At 52.3% G+C, this 17833-nt stretch overlaps 1 protein-coding gene across 5 annotated transcripts in view; it reads left to right on the forward strand.

Moving 5' to 3' along the window:
* Positions 1-17833, forward strand: part of LOC122384548 (CD109 antigen-like) — a 39346-nt gene that overhangs the window by 3031 nt on the left and 18482 nt on the right. For 3 of the 5 annotated variants that reach the window (XR_006257059.1, XM_043372080.1, XM_043372082.1), the window contains exons 2-14: positions 2283-2399; positions 9070-9262; positions 10498-10722; positions 12539-12652; positions 13162-13298; positions 13693-13851; positions 14370-14544; positions 15140-15325; positions 15536-15771; positions 16061-16181; positions 16427-16548; positions 16870-17020; positions 17415-17469. Coding sequence is in view for 4 of the 5 variants with exons in the window: in XM_043372080.1 (XP_043228015.1) it covers positions 2323-2399; positions 9070-9262; positions 10498-10722; positions 12539-12652; positions 13162-13298; positions 13693-13851; positions 14370-14544; positions 15140-15325; positions 15536-15771; positions 16061-16181; positions 16427-16548; positions 16870-17020; positions 17415-17469 (1951 nt within the window). In the remaining variant the exon portion in view is untranslated. The remainder of the gene's footprint in view (positions 1-2282; positions 2400-9069; positions 9263-10497; positions 10723-12538; positions 12653-13161; positions 13299-13692; positions 13852-14369; positions 14545-15139; positions 15326-15535; positions 15772-16060; positions 16182-16426; positions 16549-16869; positions 17021-17414; positions 17470-17833) is intronic. The other 2 variants (XM_043372081.1, XM_043372079.1) reach the window with 1 other exon arrangement.

The raw sequence follows: 17833 nt of genomic DNA on the forward strand, positions 1-17833 counted from the left end.
CTGATCTGGCTTGTGCGCTAAATGGGGAGACATGTTTGTTTGTCTTCGGTAGAAGTTATAAGAAGTCAAAGATGTCAGATGAAAGAGGAAGTAATAGTGGTTGTAGTATGAACATGGCCAATGACCACTGTATTGCAGATAGAACCTACGACTATGTGAGCTGATGCACCAAGATAACTTTGCGACTTCTCAGAAATGGAATCGAGTGATTGTGCGTCGCTCAGTAATAATCAGCGCTACAGCCGAAGGCTGGACTAACGACTATGTAATTCTGGTGTCGTCCGAGGGGAGAACACCGTATACTCTGCACTGTCTAAATATGTCTGAGTCTGCCGCCGCCGCCACTGGTGGTGCTGTAGAACGTTTTATAGCACACAAACAAGCAGCCACACTCACTAGCCATAAAATACATCTGCCAGACAGAAGGAACCCACGCGGTGTCGGGTACTTGTTTTCGTCACGGTAGTAAAGCAGAAGCTGCCGCGCCTCACACGTCATATTTCTGAGCACCGTGCAACCCGCCGTGTCACTGTGAGCTACTATGATCTGTGCCTGTTGCTGCCGAGCCACTGTGACCGGCTGTGTCTCTGTGACCTCATGTGACCTCCCGTGACCTGTTCTGACCCGCCCTAACCCGCTGTGCTACCGTGCAGCTGCGGGTCCCATGACGGGCCGTGCTTCTGTTAGTGTCCACACTGACGCATACCAGCAGGGTTGGCAGGGATGGGTGACCCAGAACGTCCGCACTTTCATTTTTCGCAGCCCGGAAGCGGTATGAGACGCCCTGTGGTTTCGGACAAAAGCGGGCCGAGTCGCATTGTGCTGCTGTCCCTGACAGTGTACCAATTTGCGTAATGCCTTGCGCGGGTACTAACTGCTGAAATAGACTCACAGGGACTAATTGGCGAGCTCGTGGCGTGAAATCTCTGCCTCTGTGTGTCAGTCTTTTGAGAAAACCGCGTGATTGCGCTTTTTTGTTCCCTCGGCTAAATTTGGCCTTGCTGCTGGATTGTTGCACTGATTTCATCGACCACTCAGGGAACATTACTCTTAAAAGTTTTTTATTTTATTTTAAAGTCCGTTTTGATTATTAATTGATCCAATGTCGGAAGTGAAGTAAGTCAAATTACGAGGTAGCACTTTACTAAGGGTTTCTTTTCTTGCAATCTGTGACAGTAAGAAAACGGGAACACATTAAGCCGACAAATACCCTGTTGAAATTATCTCATTTACTGTTCGATGAAGCGCGGCGCTGCTCTGTAACGTTGAGCTCTGTCGGAGACCTGTTAGCCGTTGGGGGTCAATTCGAGGTGTTGGCCGTTGGGTCGCTTCCCTCCCCCCGGCGGCGCACCGTCCGTGTCGCGCCGCCGGCCACGTTGCGACACGTTGCGGTCTCGCTTGGGGAGCGGACCGGGACTGGGACCACGCTGCCGGGACCGCCCCGGGGCAGACTGCGGTCCGCGACCGTTCACCACGCCTGCACTGGCGGTTTGAGAGCCACCGGCGCCAGTCACAGTGCACACGGCGCCGGTTTGAGGACCCCGGGACGATGACTGGGGTCCGGTGGGTGGGGCGGGGCGTTTAGGTACCTGTCGGTGACCTGACTGACCCAGTTTGCCATCACTGGACACGTGAAGGCAGCTCTGGTGTTATGTCACATACGGGAGAGATTGATAGGGAACAAACGTGATGGTAGCTGCATGTGAGTGATAACAGATGTGCTACATGTATACGTGAGTGCAGCTCTGTTGCCATGTCTCTCCAATGCGTCACCAACTGTAATGACCGTTATGCCACAGTCTACATCCATGAGAAAAGTGAGAAAAAAAAACATGAGAAACCATCTGATGGACAGTCATCGCAGTGCCCTACTCGCGCAGTACCCCTTACACAAGTACGCAGGTCGCAGTGTAGTGTCGGGGGTAATCCCCCGCTGAAGAACATCTCCGAATTACTTATATCACCAGCGCTCGTCCTCACAACAGAATGTGCTAAATAAGGTTTTTGTGTTAATGAAGTTCATCATGACACGCTATTCTGTTTTACATAGTCTTATTTCGTAACAAAGCCACACATCAGAGTGAGAACAATGCTGTGTTTCTGCATCACATGAGCCATCATGAGGTGTCCCTGACACACTAGTACCACTGTCGTATCACCTCTGTGACCGTTCTGCCTTGCCGAGTCCTTAACGACATCTCTGACGCCATCTGTGCTGTAACCCTGTTGCGGCACTCGGCTGCCCGGCGTGTGAACAATGCCTGACCGGTGACCTCTGTTTCAGGGGTGTGACCTCAGCGGCCGGCCGCCCACACGGCCACCATGGCCGGCAGCGTCCTCTCCGGCGTCGCTGTGGCGCTGCTACTGCTGCAGCTGACCGCCTGCGTCACCGCCAGGGCGTGAGTACCCAGAACGCTGCACGCTGATGGTGTTTGAGCGAATGGTAGAGTAGTTAGCAGGCGCAGCGGTCGTTTTCTGCGCGTCGCAGTCTCTTGGTGTTAGCCTTCTGTGATAGATGCAGTCTCCGGTGCTTTTGTCTTGTGAGGAGCTGCAGTCTCCAATGGCTACTTGCATTGGTGGTACAGCTCTGGCCAGAGTTGCAGGCTATTGCGTTTTTTCCTTCAAAGGCATGGAGAGTGAAGAAGTCTTGCGTCCATCTATATTGTTGAACATGCAGTTATCGATTGATATTTTACACGAACTGCTAAATGTCTTTATCATAAATCGCTAGGATTGTGAGCTGCTACTTATCGCAGTCGAGCCTTTTTAGAGCTTTGTCATTTTGAATTTTATTAAATCACGGTGCATAACATGCTCGTATGTCTAACCGTTTAACTAATTTTGTTTTGCGGAACTGAGGAGTTTTATGTATAATTCAGCGCAACAGTGTTTTGCCCTGGAATATCACAGCATTCCAGTGGGAGGCTAAGGGCAGACGGCACGCTTCCTTACCTTTCACGCGGTTTGCCAAACGGGCCGGCTGGTGTGAACCGCAGCGCCGCCGTTATGCAATAACCGTGTGTTGAACTACGTGCTTTGGCGAAATACAGCCGCGGGAGGGAAATAAAAAAATCCCAGACATTATCTCCCCGGAGAATGTCTGGTGCGACGCTTCGTGTCCGATGCGGTGGTTCGCTGTTTGATGCGACGGTCGGTTCGCTGTCGACTCACTGTTTGGTTCGTTTTCCCATGCGACGGTTCGCCGTCAGTTCGCTGTCCGGTGCTGTCCGGTCACGGTGCGATTATTCGCTGTCGACTCGCTGTCCGTTTACTGTCTGGTGCGGCGGTTTGCTGGCGGCCTGCTGGCCAGGTGGGCCAGTGGTGCCGTGCGCCGGGTCATTGGCCCGCTCGACGGCGACTCACTGACCTCAAAGTCGCCTGCCGCCCGCCGCCCGCCGCCCCACAGTGATGCAAATGGGGTTCACGAGTGGCCATAAATACCCAAAAGTCAGGTTTACCAAATCAAGTTAATTGCGATATGGCCGAGTAGACAAATGTTTGGGGCATCTGAAATCACATGGTTTTCATGTTTTTGCCAAAACCGGCCTCGTGTATAACCGTCAGAAGTCGTGACATTTTCTAGGTCGTAAAATGACGGTCAGACGCTCGCAAGTTCAAACGCCGCTGGTTTGCGTTCATTTCGTACAAATTGAAAAAAAATATGCATGGGAATGATCCTCAAAGCCTTCTGCTTCTAATGCCGGGTCAGAAAAAGCCGTATCTCATTCACTTTGGCGGTACTCTGATTATTTATCATCATGTTGCAATCGCAGTTGTTTACTAAGAAGAAAAATGCTTTCGTTTCACCTACAGCACTTAACACAGTGTGTGCCCGTTAGTCCACCATACCATAGCCTTCCCTAATCATTTCTGAGTCGCATCGTGAAAGAATTAAGGCACTAGCACAGGGCTGACCGGCGCTACAGAGGTTTTTGTCCGGGCGGTCGGGTGCCGCAGTGGGCGCGCAGTGGGCGGGTGGGTGCCGCCGCGCGGCGTCCGGGCAGCGCGCGGCGGCGCGGCCGCCCGGGCCGCCCGCTGCGCCGCGGCACCCGACCGTGCCGGACGAAAACTTCTGTAGCGCCGGTCAGCCCTGTGCTAGCGCCTTAATTCTTTCACGATGCGACTCAGAAATGATTAGGGAATGCTATGACTATAGTGCACTAACGGGCACACACTGTGTGAAGTGCTGTAGGTGAATTGAAAGCAAATATTTTTGGTAAAAAACTGCGGTTGCAACATGATTACAAATAGCTAGCTCACCGCCAAACCAAAATAGATACGGCTTTTTATGACGTAGCATTAGAAGCAGCAGGTTTCGGGGATCATTTTCATGTATAATTTTTGCAGTTTGTGTGACATGAACGCACGCTAGCGGCACTTGAATTTCAAGTACCTGACTGTCATTTTACGACATCGAAAATGTCTCGACTTCTGACAATCCTACACGAGGCCGGTTTTGACAAAAACATTAAAATCATACTTTTTCAGACACCCCAAACATATGCCTGTCTGACCATATTACGATTTATTCGATTAAGTGAACTTGAATTTTGGGCCCTTTTCGTATTTATGGCCACTCGTGAACCCCATTTGCATCACTGTGCGCCCGCCGCCCGCCGCCCGCGCCGGGCCGTCTCGAGCGGCCTCCTGACGGTGAGACGGCTCCGGTCGCGGGCCTCGGTCTGCTGGAGTGTTCCCAGCGGCCGGCGCAGCCACGGTGAGAGACGGTGAACGATGGCAGCCGCGGCGGACGGCGGCGCTTCCCAGGGAGGCGGCCGGCGGAACAGGTGTCGAGCGGCCCACCCCGCCCCGACTCTGCCCGTCTAGACCGCTCGACCCCGGGCTGTCTGGGCCGTCCCGACCTCCGACAGCCTAGCTCAGAAGTCTCAGCCGGCGCCCACCACACTAAATCAGCCCAGCGATAAGGAAAACACAGCGCGGGCTCAGAGGTGAAAAGAAGGTGTTGATACCTTCTTATCTACCACAAACTCAACAAGATTGAGAGGATTCAGTGAAACGAACCAAAATAAGTCCAAAATAAGCCATGGCTCACGTCCACACTTGGCTTCGGCATTATTAGCTGACGCCATGGGTTGTACATTTGAGCGGTTGTGACGGGTTTTTGCAGAGGATTAGCTACCTGAATTGTGTTCCCGCCGCCGTCTGGCAGCGCTGCTCGTCGCCCGTCTCCACCGGCGCCCGCCGACGCCCGGTCACGGTGAACTGATTCGTGAGCTCGTTTTCCTCTGTCGGCGGTGCGTGTCGCGTGCGACCGCAGCACGTCGGGCCTTACACAAGTCACGACCGTCCGCCGGCTGCTGTCAGCTGAACACCGCTCTGGAGGCACACACGCGGTGGTGTAATGTGTTGGCACAGTGCTGGTGGATTTTATCGTCAAGCTTGTCAACGATCAGAAACATCAGAGCACGATCAAATCCGACGCAGTTAGATATGCCTTCGTCTTATGTGGATTTATTGACCTTTTAGGTACTCGGTCTTCTTTGTAAGAAGAAGCATGTGGAGAATGACACTGATGCGAACAAGCACAATCGACAATCGCTTGTGAGTTAGTTTCTGGTCTAAGTTCATTCTGAACTCTGAATCATTGCATCCTGCCGGGGCCGACTCCGTGTGGCCTCCCGTGATCGGGGAGAGGCTGTACCGCGAGCTGATGACGTTTGACGGTGACGCCATCCTGTCTGAAAGTGACGTCACCCACGGAGACATCTCCGGCTGTTACGGCGCCTCTCTGTAATGAGTACCAGGATGATATCTCACAGAAGTGACTGGGGGATTCTGTACGCATCAATGCTTACAATAAAAGTTTTATTCAGTTAATCGTCCTCATCCGTCTTCTACCCTAATCTTTGGCTGTCTTTTCATGCCGCCTGTAAGAAAATGATTTTATGTTTAACACCTCATACATGTCCTTTATTTTTTACCTCGAATCATAAATAATTATCGTTAAAAAAAACTAGTGAATCGCAAAGTCATCGGTCATCAGTCGACCGATGGGGTTTCAAGCCATCAATTTACCGCCAACGCGTCCCGTCTAAACATCGGATGGTCTTCTCTCGATTACTGGTTCGTGCGCCGAGTCCCGCCCTGTCGTGTTGATAGCGGTGACGCAGCTGGAGTCAGTGGGTCACCCACGTGCCGCGTGACGAGACTGGTGCGTCACGGCTCGACCCCTGGTGCGTCACCGCTCGCCTCTGGTGCGTCACCTACGCATTCAGTGCGCCGCTCGCTGCCTGCCGAACCACGCCGTGTGCTGCGGGAGAGCTCCCGAGCGTTCTGCCTCTCGCTCTCCCACGTTTTCTCCTGCCGTTCCCAGCGGTCCGCTCTCTCCCAGGGAGGGGTCGGGTATAGTTGAAATGGCGTGTGTGTGACTTGAGACAGTAAATTGGTCACATTTATGGATACCTATTTCATAACACAGTTAGGCGTCATTCATTTTATGATAAGATATTCCCAACACTCACAACTCTGAAACGGACGAGTCGCCAACGAGTCGTAACGAGCGCGCCGCTACGATGCCCTTGTCACTTCCCTCAGCCTTATCGAATTCAGCGGACTCTTCAGACGGCTGTGCATCTTTGACTATCCGCTGATCTAGGCGGGCCAATGACTCCGTTCTGAGTCAGCTGGCAGGCTGACTCTGAGCCGTGCTGAGTCAGCCCGGCGCCCCGCCCGCTGCGGGCGCGTCACGCGCGCCGGAAGGAGAAATTTGCGCGTGGCGCGAGCGTCATCTGCTCAGTTGCGCCACATTTTGCGGCTGGCTGTCCGGGGACGGCACTGGCGAGCGCCCGGCTGTGACGGGTCGGCTAGCTGGGTCGGTGACCTGAGCCGCATCTGTGACTTTGTTTATGGCCTGTTTGCGTAAATGTTTTGAAGCTATAAAAACTTCTCCAAAGAAACGTTGCGGATATTTGATGAGAATACCTAATCAAAACGTCATTCCATCGAGCGTCTTTATTATTGTCATGTGGATTCTGGAAACATAAAAGTTTAACATCCTACTGAGGTTCCTGGCAACCAACTGCGTCTGGACTTCAGGCTTTGAAACGGTGTCTTAATGAAGATTTATGCATCTCTCTCAAACGAAAACAAAGCGTGAAACGAATATGTTCTGCTACGCGGAAACCCCTCATGTTTCACGTTGTCGCTGTGGTTTCTCCCCCGGACGTTTCGCTCGTTGTTTCTTTCTCCTGCATTATTCCTTGCCATCTATTCCGACCAGTCGAAGGGAACGAGAAAGCTGCCCGGCTTGGCAGGGCGTTGGCGGCCGGAGTGTCACCCAGATGTTGTCAGAAGTGATACCTGCACCGGGCGTCAGATGGTGTCACTCGCGCGTAATGGTGTCACACGGCCCACAGCTGTCGGCCGGAATTAACTGCAGCTGCCGTCAGACGGCTGTCAGCTGCTTTCAGAGCTGCAGCTGCTGTCAGCTGGTGCTCTGACGGCTGCAGTTCAGTGTCAGCTGGTGCTCTGACTGACCGGAGGCCCAGGGGCGTGTCGTAGACGGCGACTGAGATTGCGGATCTGTATCTAGGTCTGGGTGGAGCGGCTTTCTTTCCTCCCTCTCTCCTTCTCTCTCTCTCTCTCTCTCTCTCTCTCTCTCTCTCTCTCTCTCTCTCTCTCTCTCTCTCTCTCTCTCTCCTCTCTCTCTCTCTCTCTCCTCTCTCTCTCTCTCTCTCTCTCTCTCTCTCTCTCTCTCTCTCTCTCTCTCTCTCTCTCTCCTCTCTCTCTCTCTCTCTCTCTCTCTTCCTTCCGTGCTCTCCCATTCACTATCTTCTCTATTCATTTCTTGTCTCTTTTTTGTCTCTTTCTTTTTTGCCTTAATCGTCTTGCCTCTCAACAGGGGTTGATAATTTCTTGCAAATAACATCCGATGGTTTGGTTTGCAAGTTTTGCTCTGCTTGCAACTAGCCAGGTTTTAGCTCCAACGCTTTGGACGGTACTCGTCGTGGCCCCGTGCCACACTGATTGAAATTTGGCTACCGTGTCTGTCACGGTGCTCCCAATTTGGGACATCCTGGCCGATATTTTCCTGGTGCAGAGCTGACGTCACATCTGACCCGCCCACCAGCCATTTATGCACCGTGGGCCGAGCGGCCTTGGCTGGAGCCCGTGTCGGCTGAGACGCCTAGATTAGAGGCGATGTATTGACAGGATGGCCTTCCACCGCAGACCTGCTATCTGTGCAGGTTTGTCTTTCAATCCCCTGTGTTGCAGGGCCGTCTTATTGGTCGGGAACATTCGAAAGAAGCTCTGACTCCAGCAGGTGTTTACTTATGTCTGGTAGCCCGATGGAGGAGTCTCTGATCTTGTCAGACCAGACCTGCCCGTCTGTCTGCCAGCTGCCTACAGAAACTCCGACCTTGTCAGGACCGCCCTCATGCCCTCCGCTGTGGCGGGGGGGAGACACTGGCCCTGAGGGCCGCCCTCATACCTGGCAGTCGGCCGGACAGTCCGGGCGCCCACCGGGGCCCGCTGCGGGCCGCCGCCGGGCCGTTGCGAGCCCGGACCTTGAGCAGCCGCCCGGAGGAGCGGGTCCGTGGTGCAGTCCTCGTTTGGCGCTGCGGGCCGGTTCCTCCGCCCACGGCGGGTGGTCAGCCGCGGCGGGCTGAGGAAGGCTGGCCACCGAGCCGAACAGCGGCCAACACACAGGAAACCCGCCAGCATTTACACGGAAAACACGCGCCGGAGAGAACTGACCAGCCGCGTGGGAGGTGCCGGATATAGGCCGAACTGCGCGGGACTCAGAACCGCCGGACCGGCAAACCGCGCTGGAGAAAAACATACGTGACGTGAATAATGAACAAACCGGTTCCGAAGCGTATGGGTAACTTCTTAGTTGCGCTGCCGTAATCCGTCAGTTTTAACCCGCACGCAAGCAAGAGCTCGATTGAACGCTGTATGTTTTGTTCTTTACTTACATAAACGGCATCACCAATACCGACAATATACACGAATATCTCTCGAGTCTGTGTTCAATGTTTACTCCCCCGCAAAAAAGGCATAATCGTCCTTTCCATTTATGTAACCTCGTGCTCCCCTCTCCCACAGAACGTACACGATCGTGGCGCCGCGCGTGCTGCGTCCGAACCTGCCGTTCAACGTGGCGATCACAATTCTGGACACGACGGCGCCGACACGAGTCACGGTGCAGGTCGGCGGTAGGCCCGACTCGGGAGGCAACGAACTCAAGACCAAGGAGGTGGTGGTGCAGCCGGGCGTCACCACCTTCACCACCTTCAACGTCAGTGTCACACTCGGCGGAGGGGGGAAGGGGGTATTGGGGCTCAGCGGGGAGGGCAGGGGAAGGGGAGGAGATGGAGGGGAGCACTGGGCTTGGAGGGGCTGGGCCGGGAAAGGAGGGGCGGGGGTGGACTGGTTATGGTCATGGTGCATTTTGGGAAGAACGTAGTTGAGTTTTATTCTTTGCAAGCAGTCAAGGTAGCCACTTAGTACATAACATCTAAAAAAGGTGGTCGACCGTGCTCCTGATTGGCTTAATCTGTTGCCAGGGGTTCCAAATAGAGTTCATTGCCTATCTTTAGGGTACCAGGAATTATGTAAGGGCGCGTTTCCTGTATTGTTTATATCCATTTTTGAAAAGGTGTGTTGTCGAACACGTATGTGCAATTCCAGGTAGGTATGTAGTTCAAGAACTCGAGTCTGAGAGTTATGCCGGGGGAAAAGTGTGCCTTACACGGGTCTTGTTTTCCTTGCCTGCTGCGGCCATGCTCATTGCAGCGCGGTCGCAACTCGCGAACACCGCTTCATATTTTTCTGTAACCGTTGATCTATACCGTTGATAATCCGTGTATTATTGTGGTATCAAATATCACCCAATAACCATCGCTGGAACCGGTGAGACCGAGCGGCAACAAGCTTTGCTTAGCTGCGGGGTCTCACTTGGCTCCAGCAATAGCAATTTGCTAAAATGACCAGATAATGTATGCATATATTATTTTGCATATTACTCAGAAAATTGTATAAATGTTAAATTCTCTGCATGGCTGGGTCTCCCATGATCACTTTAACCTTTTTTATTGGGGATTGTAGTGGGGGGTCAGTCAATGACTTATGAGCTCATTGACTACTTTCTATCTTATGATTATACCATGCCTACATCCTCGCTTCCTTCTTGTCTTCTTTTTATTTCTTTTCCATTTCTTAGCTGGGAGTGCCGCGACATTGCTTTTTTTGTTTTTCTCTGGTGTTAACGTAAGGGTACTGTGTGTCGCTGGGTTCGAGGGTGGGGGCGCTCCTGGTCACCTATTAATGGGTGGCGGCGTATAAAAAATCTAGTGAACCGTTACGAATCAGTGACCTGTGACCCTTGTCCTTAAACAGGTGACCTCTGACCTCTGCCCGCAGATCGGTGACCTCTGACCTCTGCCCCCATATCGTTGACCTGTGACCTCTGCCGGCAGATCGGTGACCTTGACCTCTGCCCCCATATCGTTGACCTCTGACCTGTGCCGGCAGATCGGTGACCTGGGCCCGGGTCGGTACAACCTGACGGCCGCCGGCCAGGGCGGACTCAGTTTCCAGAACACCACGGCTCTGGAGTACGTGCACAAGTCGTACTCTGTGTTCATCCAGACGGATAAGGCCATCTACAAGCCTGGCGACCTGGTGCGGTTCCGGGCGGTGGTCCTGAACCCCAGCCTGCGACCGCACACCGCCGGAAACCTCAACGCCTGGGTCACCGTGAGTACCTACTGAGTACTGCTTCTGTACTGAGTACTGTACTGCACCTGTCGGTACCTGAGGCATTGTTCTCAGAAGAATGCAAATCGCTGGTTAAACTCCGTAGCCAAGCATGGTAGGTCAGGTCACCATGCCCGGATCCTGTTCGGCGGGCCCGCCTTGTGACGCTGTTTGAATGGCGCAGTTTGCATGACTCTCTCAGTGAATCAGGCTGCAGTGTGGACCGGATCTTGTTTTTGTTGCATAATAATGCGCGATATGTGGATTGTCATGGGCGCAACAATATAACCGGAAAAGCAGGGAGGCGAATAAAACATGAGGGAAGGTCATGAATAGATGTCCCTCGTTCCGGCGAGTCCTGTCAGCTGAGTGAATCACATTTCGTTAGTGGAACGTTTTAGAAATGAAGTCGTTTGACCTCAAAATTCATATGAAATATTGCGAATCAACTGGACACCCATTTAAATAATTCAAAATATGTCAGGTGTTTGAGTGTGATTTTATAGACATAAAAAGAATGACGGCATCACCATTGTCACTGCCAGCGCGATGCGGCATGTTCTGCCGGTTTACAATGCGAGGTTCATAATTGGACAGCATTAATTCAAATGGGTGCCGACGTAATCACTCACTGCAGCCGTATGGTCAACATTTCCAGCGTTCATCGCTAGTCCTATTCCCATGTTGGTAATCAACTTTCCCTTTGTATCGTTATGCTGCAGTCGTGTAGGGGTTTCACGCATCGGAACCTGCAACCTTTTAATGGTTCCCCCCATGTACAGACCTTACGTTAATCAAAGTTACTCTACAATGCCCGCCTGCCACCCGGGTGTATTAAACTAAGCGGCCCGTATGATTGTTCGTTCACGTTCACCGTGTATCAGCCCGGCATCTGCCTTTACCCAATCCAAAGATTTGGCTCACATTCCCATTACGCTGTATTGTCGTATCGCTAGACCAGGGACATTTATGGTCCACACACTTACACTCACGCACACTACCCATATCACACCTCCAAACGCACACTCATTCACGCTACGCGCCGCGCCGCGCCGACGAATATAATTTAGACGGGACTGTCCTGGATATAAACGGGAGTGCCCACCGCAATTTGCGGCGGGTCGGGGAGCCAAATAAGATCCAGGACATATGTCGGGGACTTCCGCAGCGCCTGGGCGCTGCGGCATTAATTTAGGGGGGGATGGAAAAATTCGCTTACCGAAAGATGTTGCCCCGACGACACCGCACTGGCAAATGCCTCGAGAGACGGGCCCGCGAGTCCCAGGTGCCGGCCAGCCGCAGCCTTTCACCCGGCGGGCACGCCTTTCCCGCCGGAGGCTATCGTACGGCGGACTGGCCTTACACGCACTCTGGTACTCCGGCCCGCCGCTCCTCTCCGACGTATAAATTTTGCCCTTACAGTCGCAGCAAAGCTGATGGCTAAATCATGATCTAAACTGGATATGAACTCGTGATAATTGAGCCCTCAGATAACGAGATTTCACTCCAATTTACCAGTGTATCCTGTTCCCGCCTCGCAACAATTATTAGCTGGGCTCCAAACGTTATTCCTTCGCCAAATTGAAAGCGTGATAGGCCGGGTTAACTATCCCGTGCTCATTATCTCGTAATAATTACCTACATTTCGCTTTCCGTCGACCCCAATCCATGCCATCCCTCGTCTCTTTTTTGGAAAGCCGCTGGCTGTTGTCTGTGTGTATGTGGGGTGTGTTTCGAGACTGACTGTTGTCTGTGTGTATGTGGGTGTGTTTCGAGAGCCGCTGACTGTTGTCTGTGTGTGTGTGCGTGTCTGCAGGACGGAAAGGGGAACCGGATTCAGCAGTGGGACCGTCAGTTTACCACCAACGGCGTGTTCACCAACTCCATCCAACTGTCTGACCAGCCCGTCCTCGGCGACTGGAACCTCACGGTAAGGCGGTGGGACGGCTGGAACCTCACGGTAGGGCGGTAGGAGGGTGGAACCTCACGGTAGGGCGGTAGGACTGCGGGAACATCACGGTAAGACGATAGGATGGCGGAAACCTCACGGTAAGGCGGTAGGTCGACTGGAACCTCACGGTAAGACGGTAGGACGACTGGGACCTCACGGTAAGGCGGTAGGACGACTGGAACCTCACGGTATAAGATGGCGGGAACCCCAGTGAAACGGTAAGAACCTCACAGTTTGATGGCTGGAACCTCGCGATACGACTGCCGAATTATTCTTCAGGCTGCCGTTCTTTCCATGATATTTACAACGCAAAGTAAAGCTCAGTGCTGATTTATGCACAACATGAAATTAAATTTGTCGTAGATATGCTTTGAGTCGCTCTCAAAACCCTATCGCTATGTGTGTCTAACGCTCGAGAATGGGCTATTGATCTTCTCCGACCATCTCCCTACTGAGACTAACCCTGTGTCGGTGCCGGTCACCCTCAGATTGACGTGTTGGGCCAGCGGACGAGCAAGGTGTTTGAGGTGGCCGAGTACGTGCTGCCGCGGTTCGAGGTGACCATCGACCTGCCGCCGTACGCCACCTTTGACGACACCAGCGTCACCGCCACCGTACACGCCAAGTGAGTGGATAGGAGAACGCTGTACTGATTACAGACTGGGTGAGTGGGAGGGGAGTTACTCTTACAGACTGCGAGAGTGGTAACAAGTTGTTACGAGTGTCGTCTCACGCCCCATTACCAGGCTGATGACGGGTGAGAGGGCTGCTCGGACTTAGTGTGAATGCATCGGAGGGAGTAACACGGGCTCAGTGATCAGGATAAGGTTACACAGGCCTATTATTGGGATAGTTTTTATGTTCAGTCAGTTTTTAGTTTCAATTTCACACTTTGTACGAATAAAAATACTCTGCTGCTGGCTTTATTTGTTTTTATGCCAGTACTGAAAAGCTACGTTACCATTCCCAGCAATTGCGTCTGTCCTCCTTCAATGCTAACCTCCCACCCTGTTCCCCAGGTACACGTATGGCAAGGCGGTGCGAGGCGAGGTGATGGTCCGCGCCCACCCGGAGCTCAAGTCCACCTACCTACAGCCCATCTTCCAGGACCCTGTGCGGAAGTCGGCGCCCATTGACGGCACCGCCGACGTCACCTTCAACCTGAAGGACGAGCTCGGGTAGGTCAGAGGTGTGAGAAGGGTTAGATGTGAACACTGTTAGAGCGGTGTGAGAAAGGCAGCAGTGAGTTGGAGCGGTGTGAGCAGTATTACGGGGAGTGTGCAGTGTTGGGGCTGTGATCGGTATTATGGCGGTTGGTGGTTCAAGGGCAGGGCTAGTTTGCACACAAACAGTGGTGGAGAGGAGGGCAGGAAATGGAGTCAGTTGGGCTGAGCACAATTGATGTTGACCCCGCGTGTGTGTTGGTGGGGGGGGGGAGAGGGGGCGCACAGTGAACTAACAGGGGCGTCCTGGTGCCGGCCGTATGCAGAGGCACGGCCTCAACGAACAATGAGAGTGTATAAATAGTGAGTGAAACCGTGCTGATATTTTTCGTGTTTCTTTAGTTCAATTAAAATTATTAAAGCTTACATTTTCCTTCGTCATATAGTTTTTGTGTTTCGCTCGTGTTATGCATTGGCTTTGCTATTCGGTTCCTCTTGGCATTCTCTGACGTCATATCCCCCGTTCACCCCAGTCTGACCAATGAGGACTACGAGCGGGAGCTGGTGTTTGACGTCATTGTGACGGAGGAGCTGACGGGCCGCGCGCAGAACGCCTCGGCCGTCACCACCATCCACCGTCACAAATATACCCTGCAGCTAGTGAAAACCGCCGAGAACTTCAAACCCGGACTCAAATACACCGCCTTCGTAAGTGGATACGCTGTACCTCAATTTTAGCTGTCGTCTTTTCAAAAATTTTCATTTTCAGGTTCATAGTGAAAGGTCGTTTAGTGAAACTGTCATTTTATATTAAATCTGTGTCTCTTAGCAGTTTCAAAATGTTATTGACGTTTCGACTTTATTACCCAGAAACCAGTATTGTTTTTGTTTTGTTTTTGTTTCGTTGGGTTAGGCCCTTTCGGTCGACAAGACCATTGCAGAGCCGGAAGGATGATAGGAATTAGGGGGAGACATTGGTCTGGGCAGGCACCCTAGAGAGTCGCCGGGGCTGAGCCCGTCCAAATGGACAGGCCGACCAGCCCTCCAAGCACTCTCTGCACCCGGCTACGGGGTGCAGCTCCCTCGGGAGCAGCGGTGCCGCTCCAAGGGAGCAGCCCGCATGAGATAAAGTTGCCTGTCCAGCCCGGAGGGGGGTTGCGGCTTGGAGGAGAAGGATTTCAGTATCCTGAGGATAGAAGCACGGATAGGTGAAACCAGTATTAATTGTATTACCCTTATATACGCCATTAATCCCACTGTAAACTCATTCCGTAGTATAACCTGTGATGTCGGCGTCCGACAGCTGAAGCTCGCCACCCAGGACGACATGCCGGTGCGGGGCGGCCGGGACAAGGTGACCGTCAAGTACGGCTACACGTACAACCACGAGAACTACACGGTCACCGAGTACGACGTGCCGTCCAACGGCCTGCTCGAGCTCACCTTCTTCCCACCGGCCGACAACGACACGCACGCGCTCGGCATAGAGGTAGGACAACCACGCCTTATTTGTTCGTCGTTCCGGGAGTCTGCTGAAATTTACCTGTATATTTTTTCATCTAGTAATTGTGTGATATTTCGTTGGCCATTGACAATAGCTAGATCTTATTTACTTGTTTTGAAACTAGTTATGAAGTATCAGCTCCGTAGCATGTTCCTTCTCTTCGCAAGTGAGTACCCTAACTCCTTAATTTCACAGGCGGAGTACAAGGGCGTGAACCAGTGGTTTTCGACCGTCAACAAGGCGCTGTCTCCGTCCAACTCGTACATCCAGGCCACGCTGGAGACGGAGGAGCCGCGGGTGGGTCAGCCGGTCACTGTGAGGATCAACTCGACCCGGCCGGTGAACCAGTACGTGTACGAGGTGCTCGGTCTGGGCCAGCTGCAGTTCGCCGAGACCATGAACGCAGGAGGAGCGACCACACACCAGTTCAGGTGAGAGGGGAAGAAGGGAGGTGGGGACTAAACAATGGTTATGGTCTGCAGAAGCAGAGAGAGGATAGGCGGTAGTGTCGAAACAGTATAAATTTATCCATTTTGCTAGAGCGACAGAAAACAGATGACCAGAGATTCTAATGCATTCAGCATGATGTTACGCTGGAAGAGCCTGGAACGGTTGAGCCGATCGGCATCAATGTATCTGTTGAAGACGCGTCTGAACCCGGCAGCCGTAAGGAGGTATCAATGCTTCCGTCCCGTGACACTGCCCTACCACCGTCGCCAGGTTCACCATCCGTAAGGACATGGTGCCCCGCACGCGAGTGGTCGTCTACCACATCCTGCCGGACGGAGAAGTGGTGGCCGACGCGCTCGACTTTGACGTCATGGGAACATTCCAGAACACGGTAAGTAAATAAGTCTCGTCGGAAAAAAAGAAACGGCCGGCTGTTTTGTATTTCCGCAAAGTGTGTGGAAAGTGCTGGCATGCTTCCACTCACCTTAACATATTGATATGAGGGCTTTGTTGAACTGTATTATTATCTCCGATATCTTTATCGATATCTCCGATTATCTTTATATTACCTCCGATATCTTTCTGTCATACCTGAGCACAGGTATTTATTTATATTTTCCAATGTCTCTGCGTCAGGTGGACATCGAGCTGGGTGCCAACAAGGTCGAGCCCGGTCAGGAGGTGGACATCAAGATCAAGACGCGGCCCGACTCCTACGTCTGTGTGCTGGGAATCGACCAGGCCGTCACCGTGCTCAAGTGAGTCCCGGCGCCGTCATAGAGCGGAACTGTGTCTGACTATGTGCCGTGAAACTATTAAACATCCTACGCTAGCTGCGTAATCACGCTAGGAACTGCTGTGTTACAGTTGTGTGTGGGTACTGAGAGTATCTTATTGATGCGGTTTTGTGTTACCGTTTTCTCAGGTCGGGTAACACTATCACCCATGTTTGGACGTTATAATGTCTCACTAATACGTACCTCTCGGTGTTACCGCTCTATCAGGTCGGGTAACGACATTACCCAGGCGGACGTTACAATGTCTAACCCGTACCTCTATCTGTGTTACCGCTCTATCAGGTCGGGTAACGACATTACCCAGGCGGACGTCTATGAGGAGATGGAGAGCTACGACTCGGGCCGCCGCCCGGACGGTCTGCCCTACCTGGAGAGGCAGAAACGGTCGCTGTTCTTCTGGCCGGGAACATCCACCGCCAGTCAGGTGTTCGAGGTGAGTTTCAATCGGGGTTTACTGTCACGCAGGGGTTTGATGTGAGTCTCAGTCGTGCTTTACATGGTCACTCAGGTGATCTATTACTCCAGAAGTGAATTCTTGTGTTTGTCAGGTATTGTAATTTCTATGTGAGTTCCAACGCCAGCAGTATAGGTTAGGTTAGGGTTAGATTCAGTGCTAGAATCCGAGTACCTCAGCTGGTCTTTTACGCCGCTAGTTGAAATAAAACATATGTGCGTGCTGCGATAGCCTCAAGGATTGGACCTCAGATGTTGCGCGAGTTCTTTGGGATGTGTCATGCGACGGCCTGGATCTGACGTGACTGAGCATATTTTTGACCGACGAATGTCACTGTCATTGAATTTCAAATGGTGTTTTTTTATTATTCCAGGATTCCGGCGTTGTCATGCTGACGAACGCGTATGTGCACGAGAGCTTTCATCTGAGTGAGTACTCTGTTGAGCGCGCACCCCACTGGCGTATGGTTAGCAAATCACTTACTGATAGTCACTTATTAGTGTCATGCGACCGAGTCCGAGAGTCGTTCTTCCGTTTTTTATGTGTAATTTATGACCGGCATTAATGTCAATTAGTCCACGATTGTGCCTAGTAAAATCTCTATCATGCTGGAAATTCATCACGTCATTCTATTTCGTGTAAGTATCTCTTATTCAGCTAAAAAGAGGCCATTACCTGTGATATTTTTCGCGACTTTTTAAAAACTTCGGCTGCTATCGTCAAAACGATGTCGAAAATTGGCAAGTGAGATATCATTGTTTTTTTCATGTTTATCGTAGTGTCCTCAATTAC

Source organism: Amphibalanus amphitrite, unplaced genomic scaffold, assembly GCF_019059575.1.
Source record: "Amphibalanus amphitrite isolate SeventyFive unplaced genomic scaffold, NRLGWU_Aamphi_draft 000193F_arrow, whole genome shotgun sequence".
In the NCBI taxonomy this organism is placed as follows: domain Eukaryota; kingdom Metazoa; phylum Arthropoda; class Thecostraca; order Balanomorpha; family Balanidae; genus Amphibalanus; species Amphibalanus amphitrite.